Raw genomic sequence first — 9,655 nt, 5'->3', positions numbered from 1 at the left:
TATTTTCTAATTTTAAATATCAACTAATTTCATATCAACTAATGTGCTGAACGTAAAAGGCAAAACGTAAATAGCTTTTTTTACAAAATTATTCACATAAAGTGTTTTTCCAACCAATCTTATATGTCAATTTTTATTGCTCTCTTTGATTTACAATTAAGGATTAATAATAAATTTTATTTTTTTAAATAAAAATAAATGCAAATATTTTTTTTAATCATAACATTATATCATATAATTTCGACTAATAGAATAAATAGCATTTATATACATTTAGATATAATTTAAATGTGTCTATTACTTTTTTCAGAATAAAAATGCGAAATAAGACAGAATTAAATGATTAAAAAATGTTAACAAGCTACAATATGTTAATCTTTTGTTAAAAGTATTGCGCGGATTTCGTATACAAAAAGTATTACAAACTAATAATCGTTTATTGTAACACAATTTGAATTTCTAAGATATAGATAAAACATTTAAATTATATATATCTAAATTATATATATCTATCTTGTGTGCGTAATCCAAGAAATACAGCAAAAACCGTGTGTTAAAGTCTATTTATTGGAGAATAATAAAAATGTAATGAATAAATTATTTTACTTATTTTGTAATATGCGTTAATATTTCGATGGTTAAGATGATCGGTTATCATGATTAAGAAGATGCGTGACCTTGTTTTGACGCAGTCGGGCAGGCGGACAGACAGCGCGTCATGTTTACGCAGTAAACGCACAGTCATTCCATTACTCAGTACAAGCAAATAGCTGTGTCGCGTGCCGCTCTTCTTCACATTCCTTTTTGAAACGTTATCGCGAAGAATGTTAAATATAATATATAACGTTGTATTTTATGAATATTCACAGTATATGATTATTAACTCTTGCGCACGATTAATTATTCAAAGAAGGATTAAGATGACAATCATATATTACGGAATAAATATTTCGTACGGTTCATTCATATGGAATCAAAACGTAATGGAAAATAGAATATTTATTATTATTTCGCGATAATTACGGACAATAATTTCTGTTTAACGTATAATTTTTCTCTCGCTTGAGTAATAAGCAATTTATGCGACTTCTTTCACAATTAATATATATAGTTTGTGTAATTAATAATTTAATTAATTTTAATCGTTTTCGTGCATCTTTCATGATATGATAAAAAATTGAGTAACTTTGAAATTATTTATCGATAATAAAGGTAAAATTTCTAGCTCGCAGCTCTTTTTTTTTAATTTGTTTTTTATAATACTAAAGGTTATGCAATAAAATATTAATTAAACATAAAAATAAAAAATAAATTAAAAGATATTCACTTGCAAAAACGGACTACTAAATTTATTAGTAGCTCGTTTTTTTTTTATGGAGGAGTATATTTACAAAAAAAAGAGTTAGAAATTAGAATAGGGAGTGGTGGAGCCTTAGGTTAATTCGTTTTTATTTAAATTGTTTCTACAACTTTAAATTAAATGTAGTTTGCTTACAATTAGAAGAATTCCAATTTTATTCAACGGTTTGCAAATTGTAAATATATTTGGTAAAAACAGAACAGCTTTTTTAATACTATTAAATAGTATTAAAATTTGTATTTTAATGATTAGCGAAATAAAGTAAAATAATTAAAATAAAATAAAATAATTAAAATAAAATAATTCAAAATAAAAATATAAATATAGAAAATATATAAATATCCGCAAAGAAGGGCCACTATAATTTATAATAATCCGTTTAGGAAAAAGACCCTCATGTCTTCTTTCAAATTTTCTCTTTAGTAATATAAATTTAGTTAGAGGAACTGTACAGTTCCGTTCAATTCCATTGTGTACTAAAGCCATCTTGCTACATATCAGAGAAAAAACCTCGACGAGATCGACGAGATTCCTCTCTGCTCGCGCAGAACTTGATCGATGCTGATAAAAGATTTTTAATTTCAAATAAAATATTATTATTTGAGCTCAATTAGATACATATGTACATATAATAGGAACAATGTAATAATGCACTTATGTCAAATTTATTTGAAAAGCTGTGAAGGAAGGTAAAGAAAAAAATTGATTAAAATAATAAAAAATCTTTTATTACCCAATATTTATACTTATATAAATAAACAGATCGATAAATATCTTATTTGCAATATATAAATAAATACTTATTTGCATAAAATCTCTTATCCGATTCAATTTATCCGATTTTTTTTTTGTTCAATAAAATATTTTGAAAATGTTTAGAAAGCTCAGTCTGTCTTCGTAATTAGCTGTCATTAATATTTCTATACAAAGTATAATTTTTATGATACAGCATGATGTCTTTTTTAGATATCCTTTTAAATTAATAATCATAAATCTGTTTAAACACTATTAATTACATAAATTTAAATAAATAATATTAAATAAACAATTTAAATAAATAAAAAATTATATAAAAGCTACAGCAATAAGTAAAATAATTTTTATTAACTTAAATATAAGTAAAATGTGTGTATGAGTTTCTATAGTTGTTCCATAGTTGCGCAAATATATTTAAAGCGATAAGATATAATAAATTCGCAAATAGTTGGAATATAGCAAATAGTTAACTGCATGCCACTTGACAATAAAGTTATATTTTTAGTATATGCATTTCAGTACGTAGTTAACTACGTTGGTAAATATATTCTAATTGTTTTCGAATAATACATACTTATCGCTTTATAATTAAAATATACGCGCTAATAATTTTACTTTAATCATTAATTTGATTTAATATATTCTTCCAATCAGTATATGAGTTAATCGTTTCAGCTTCATTTTAAGTCTTCAGTGAACAAATCAGTATAATTATTTCTCTCAAGCTGATTGGAAAGTAATGAATGTATTGCTCATACTAGGAAAGTTTTACGTCTGACTTTCCGTCTTAAATCCAAAAGGAGACAAAAGAGTCAAAATAATCATGGATAATCATTTTGATGAAAATAATAAATGAAAATAATTATATATAATAATAAAAAAATTTAGACCAAAGACACAATAAAAAATTTTAACAATCGTCATAAAATAAAAAATAACCAACGTAAAGTTGAATGTACAATAGTCACAATGTTCTGAAACATTTGGTTCATAGACTGACCAAGAAGAATATATTAAATAATTAATTAAATAATTAATTTGCGTTCCAATTATATCGTGCGTGATTCTAATTTGCCCGATATATTTTCTTTACTTTTTAATTTTGAGAGTCCCTTTGTATAACATTATTTTAATTTTTGGAGTTATAAATCTATTTCTTTTTCAGCTTCTTTAAACTTTATCATAATTTATCCGATTATCAGAATTTGTTACATAAAGTTATGAAACGTCAAAGAAATTAAATTAATTACAAGGTTCTATTGTCGAATTTAAGCGGTATAAACTCTTCGAATATTTTGGATGACTTTTTCTTAAGTTTGGCATGTTTGATGCTTTTAAAGGTAGTTGCCCGATTTATATATGCGTTTGTCACCTTATTTATGATAAAGTTGACACCAGGTAATTTCATCATGTAAGAGAACATAAATTTCTGCAGCGCATAAAATATTTTCTCCAATAGACTGAAAGAACTGTACAGGCGAGGCATATTGAGTTCAAGTATGTCACAAAGATAAAGTATAAACACTTTGTAGTTGGATGGAAGATCTATATAAACTAAGCCTTCAAAAACACACATGACCATGTGCTCCCACTCTGGTCCCACCTCGCGGAAATTCGGTTTTACCCAGTACTCAATAAAATCTTTACTTCGTTGGCGTATTTCCTGTAAATTACCGCGACAGAAGTTATACTGATCTTGTATGCCCAGCAGGTAGCCCAAACCACGCCAGAGATGGCAAAAAGCCTCCAGATCTTCGTCGCTAGCATATATTCCGAACTGCTCCGGATAAAGCACTGCCAAACCCATGCAACTGAACAACGTGCCCGCCATGTCACCTTGGTTCAGACTTTTCGTTCTCACCATCGTATAAGGACATTGCTGGCTCTTCGCCATCGGGCACGTATTTGCGAAGTCTTTCGTGATTTTTCCCAAAATAGGACACCATACATTTTGAATCTTACTGTCTCGATCAATCTCCTCAAAGCTTTTCTTGCACAATTTCGATCTCATGGCACTGTGTAATCTTCGGACTCTCTGGATATCGCGATAAGCTGGCGTACCTTGGCACCAAGGATCACTCGTGTACCAGTTTCGGAAGATGTTGGCCGTCCTGAGGTATCGCACAAAGGCGTTGTATGGAGTGTTTGACTCTTGACTGAAGATCAGCGTTCTCATTCCGTCAGTGAAACTAAATATCTGGATTAGACCCATAACTTGACTCATAAAAATCGCGCTGAAATGACGTTCAGCAAAGCGCTGTCCACGATAAAATTTATCCATTATTAACCAATCTGGTTTCGTTTTTCCTCTTTGTTCACTGAAATCTCCATTTTCGAAGATTGCCGGCAATATGGACCTCAAAGATTCGGGTATGTTTGGGAAGTATTTGCTGATATTACTTATTAGGTGATCGTACTGCTGTTTAATTGTCCATCGATCGAAGTATTCTGGTAATTTGTTGTTGTCGAATTCTTGTCTACATTTTGTTACGAATGCTTTGCGCTCGTTGATGAGACTATCCAATAAATTATTCCATTCGTCAGAATTGTCGAGAGAAGAATCAACGTCACTCGAGAATCCGTTATCTTTATCTTCCCTAATTTTTATTTTGAACATGACATCATTTATCGCACGCTCATCATTATCATTTAACAAATTCTCTTCAATGAATGAATCAGTCTCACTGCTTGTGATTTTCATTACAGATGGTTGCGCAATTTTATTTAAATAAGTAAGTGTGTCTCTTAAAAGTTTGTTAAAAGTTTGAAGGTCCTAATCCGGATGTTTAATATTGAATCTATAAAAAAATTTTTTAAATTATAAAATATAATAAAACAATTTTATGTACTTTCAAGAATTATAAAAATCACACATTAAAGTAAAAAATTTTTATCTTTATTTTTAGAATATGAATAATAGCAATAATGTAGTAATTTAATGTGAATATACATATATATATATATATATATATATATATATATATATATATGCATATCCACATACAATATTGTGAAAGAAATCGACATAAATTTTGTTATCCGTAAAAACTTTTTTTTTGTTATTTATCTTTTTATTGTTATTGATTTACTGATTACATTTATAATAAAAGAAATAAATTTATAAAAGTAAAGTCAGGAATTTAAAATTGAACTATTAAAATCTGATGCAATTTTATCAACAGAATCAGTTTCTTAAGCAAGTGACAACAATATAATACATTGCATCAGAATTTCGATTATGTTCCAAAATTTACTGCCAGAAAATCAATAATGTCCGTAATTAAAAATTTTAACGCCTTTTGGGGGGGAGGGTACAATTTTCATTATTAATCTACTTATATCCGAATATTATTTTATTCTCTTTATTGTTTCCTTCTCTTTCATTATCTTATTACATCGCAGTTTTTACTGACAATTGAAAATGAGATAAATAACATAAATGTTTAAAGAAATTTTGAATGTAAAAATGTTTGATCTTTGTCTTGAAATAATTACTTTGACATAGAACAATAATATTTTCAAGAATATTTATCACAAATACTTTATTATAATAATTGAAAATATTATATAATCAATATCGATATTTTAACAATAAAAAAAAATTTCTAATAAGGCTTTAACTTATTTTGATTAATTTTTATATTCTATTTTAAATATAAATATATTAAGTATAAATATATTTTAATTTATATATATTTAGATGCATTATTTAAAAAAAAGGAAATTGTAAAAAGAATGTTGAAACCGTACGAAATCTATATAAAATCTATATATAAAAATGGAATAAACGAGGGAATACCCTATATATTATCATCCGAGTGACTTTTACTTCGCAACAATGTGAAACATTTTATACCAACGCAATGTTGTACAGCAGTGCCTGCAAAACGCTTTCTGAGCGTTTTGCAGGCGCTGTTGTGCTATGTGATATATATATACAAAAACAAACTTACGCGATTTGCTTTCAAAATGAGTGTATAATTACTACAGTCTTTATAAACAAAACTCAATACAAAATTAGAAAATGGTATCTTAACTCTAGTATGGTATTGTTATTTTTGATTACCTTCCCGCTAACAAACTCGAGTTTGTAAGATCCTGCTTTGTCACGCTATATTTCTGAACTGAATATGTATTTTTTAACTCAAAACGTGTGAAATTTATACCTTGAAGTCAGACAAAGACAGATAAATATGAATTGTAATAGACATCAAAATTGCTACTAAAGTAGCTGATACCGAAGTAATTTCTTAAGTGGTCCTTACAATTTTTCAAATTAAGTTGTCAAAATAAATTAAAAATTTGTTTATACAAATTATGTTATGTTATGTTATGTTATACAAAATAAAAAATATTTTACTTACATTCAGAACTTCGCTCTCTGTAAATTGTCAAATTGTTCTACGTTCTCCATGAATTGCGAAGCACGTTTTCAACGGTATATATAAGTCTCGATTTATAAGTCTATCCCTACTTGAAGATATCCCCTCCTTTTAAGGAAACCGAAACATTGTACAAAATCAACTAAGATAAAGTTTGACCACTAGCAGTGTTATCATTTATGCGTCATTGTATTATTATTATTGACGTAAGATCGAACTACAAAATTATACACATTTTTCATAGATTTTTAATGGATTAGTACACTGAGAAAGTACACTGAGGAGATCTATTCTAAATTTTAAAATGTAAAAAAATAAAGTGAATGATTAGCATGAATAGTCTTCTTGAATTTATTAGTCAACAAAATTTTCCATTTGTCTTTCTTCGTGTTTTCTCTTTTTGTTTTAACGTGTAAATGTTTTAATCTTTATATTTTTTATATTTTGCAATACTTTCATAATTCTACTCATGTTTCTTGATTGCTGGATTATTAATTGTTTATATCATATAATATTATGATAATATCAGTAAATTATCATCATTTATTAATGTGATAATTATTATATCGATTCCATAGCCCGAACGTACGATTTCACGGAAATATACACAAGGACGGTCAACATAATATACACATACATATGCATGCTTTACACGGAACATTGCTTGCATACACATAGTCTATCGGTTGCATACAAAGACAATAGGGGAATATTATTTATTCAGATACGGTGAACGCTAAAGTCACGTTATCTTTTTTCTAACAATTACTTAAGAAAAAGATAACATGACTTTAATTCATTGTATTTGAATCCATTATTGCAAAAACTTCCTAATAGCCATAGACTTTTTAAATGCATTAATTTCTTTTGACTTCTCAAGTATCATTGCTTTACAATTCGCCAACAATTTAAAACAATTTACAATTTAAAACCAAATCAAAATAAGTTTATAACTTACATTATTATGTAATTTCCAATTATACATTCCAACTCATTATTTAAACAATTGTTTTTCGCAAATTTAAACAATATTATTTAAAATTGTACGCTCTAAATCTGAACCAGTGATATAGTCACTAATTATCCAGTGGCCCATACTGGATAATCAACTAAAGAGAAAGTTCAAAAAGAGCAAGAATGTTTGAACATTATATGTATGTAAAATAATATATGTATCTAAATTGTATAATTATATGTATCTAAAATATGATATGCTCGTTAGTTTCAACATCATATTCATTGAATTTATACATTAAAACAAAGTTAGTTAGATCACATAATAAAGATTAGTTAGGTTGGGAATCTCTATTCTCTATTTCATTCATTGGCATATTTGGCACTGATATCAGTGATTATTCACTGATTCAGATTTAGAGAGTAAAGCGATAAATAATGATGAATAACAAGCATTCGTAGAAATAACCGGGAAGTACCAGGGGACTCTTGCACAACGCATAATGCAAGTATAATAAAAAAACGAATCAATCAAATCATTTATTTCCATGAAATAGAGAACCCTGATTGATCGATTTTCTTATGCCTTATGCTTTATGCAAGAGTCTTCCCACTATTTTATGTACTTATGAAATTTTGAGAAGAGTACAAGCGATCGAGAGCGTAAAATCGAGGATTCGATCGGCAGATTTTACCGCGTTTAGAAATTAGATGTAATTTCTTAGTATTAAGTAAACATTTTTAAAAACGTTCGAGAATTACAATATCAACTACAAAGATAATTGCAGTATGCAAAAAATGTTTATTGAAATCAAAGGATTCCAAAACTACAATGTACGTTGAATTTTGCTATTCATTTAAAAATAAACATAGTAGTGATATGAAGAATGCTATACTCATTTGAAATATAAAAAAATTGATGTTATCCTCGATGCTAATACAGACATCACAATCATCATCAAAAGTACACCAAAAACAAACTCATACACTAAAGATAATTTTGATCATCCCGGTAAAAAATTTTTTATACATTAATATGTATAAACATGTATAAACACTCATAAATATTCACACTCATAATATAATTATACGTGAAATACGCCCATACATCTCTTTCTTTTGTAAAATTACTTTTTAGTGTACTAAAAATAATAACAATATTGAGAAAACATAAAAAATAGTTAATAGGACAATTTTCGCATTGCTTATTTTAGAAAAAATCAAGGAAAAATGCGAAAAAATTTTTCCATATATAACCATGTATAATTTTACATGCAATTATATATAATTCTCCAAACTTGATTTTTTTAACAAACAATGCGAAAATTTTTCCTCTTATTTTTGATATTTTCTCATTATTATTATTATTTTTAGTATATTAAAAGATAATTTTACAAATGAAAGAAGGATGTATAAACATGTATGAACATATCTTATATAATTATATATGTTTATAAATATTTATATATGTTTATGTGTATATTTATATATATTTATACATATTCATGCATGGAAAATTTTTTACCGGGAATATAGTAAAATATTATGTATTTTCTCTAATATCTTTGAGAATTGTAGAAAATTTGTATGTTAGAAGAATATTTGAAAACTTAAACATTATAAGTTTAAAAATTTAATCATTATAAATTTAAAAATGATAAATCGGCGAAGAATCGGAGGGGGGGAAGCAGATCAGATATCATATTAAAGGATTTTTTATTTAGTGAAAGCTAATAAGATATTCATATAGTTAAATGAGGTCAATTAATATGGAAAAGTTGTAAATTTAGCTACTGATGATTCAAGAAATATATTAGTCCGGAAAGTTCGTGCCGATTTTGAAGGAAAATTGAAACGCAGAAGATTTTTAATATACATTTATTAAATTATATAGATTAGTCGGTTTCGAACTTTCCGGACAACCCAATAGCTTCCAATTATTTAAACAAAGAACTTCTTCTGTCATTAATTATGAATCAAATGAAATTGATAAAATTATTCAAAATTATGAATTCAATATAGCGGATGTTAAAACTTAAAAATATCCAGTTATTGCAAGATGTATAGACGTTTTTCATAACATTGAATTTATCAATTTTGACATCAGTTTTATATTCAACGGTCTAAAAACTTTTATGCTTATAATAAATATATACGTGTATATATATATATATATATATATATATATATATATATATATATA

The 9,655-nt window shown here is 26.8% G+C and overlaps 1 protein-coding gene across 1 annotated transcript; it reads right to left on the bottom strand.

The window, feature by feature from the left end:
* Positions 1-3,362: 3,362 nt before the first annotated feature.
* LOC105626147 lies at positions 3,363-4,817 on the bottom strand. The gene has a single exon (XM_012207460.1). It carries the CDS (start codon positions 4,815-4,817, stop codon positions 3,363-3,365), a length of 1,455 nt encoding a protein of 484 aa, XP_012062850.1.
* Between the last annotated feature and the right edge of the window lie 4,838 nt (positions 4,818-9,655).

This window comes from Atta cephalotes, assembly GCF_000143395.1.
Source record: "Atta cephalotes unplaced genomic scaffold scaffold00004, whole genome shotgun sequence".
Classification (NCBI taxonomy): Eukaryota; Metazoa; Arthropoda; class Insecta; order Hymenoptera; family Formicidae; genus Atta; species Atta cephalotes.
This window is presented reverse-complemented; position numbering and strand designations above follow the sequence as displayed.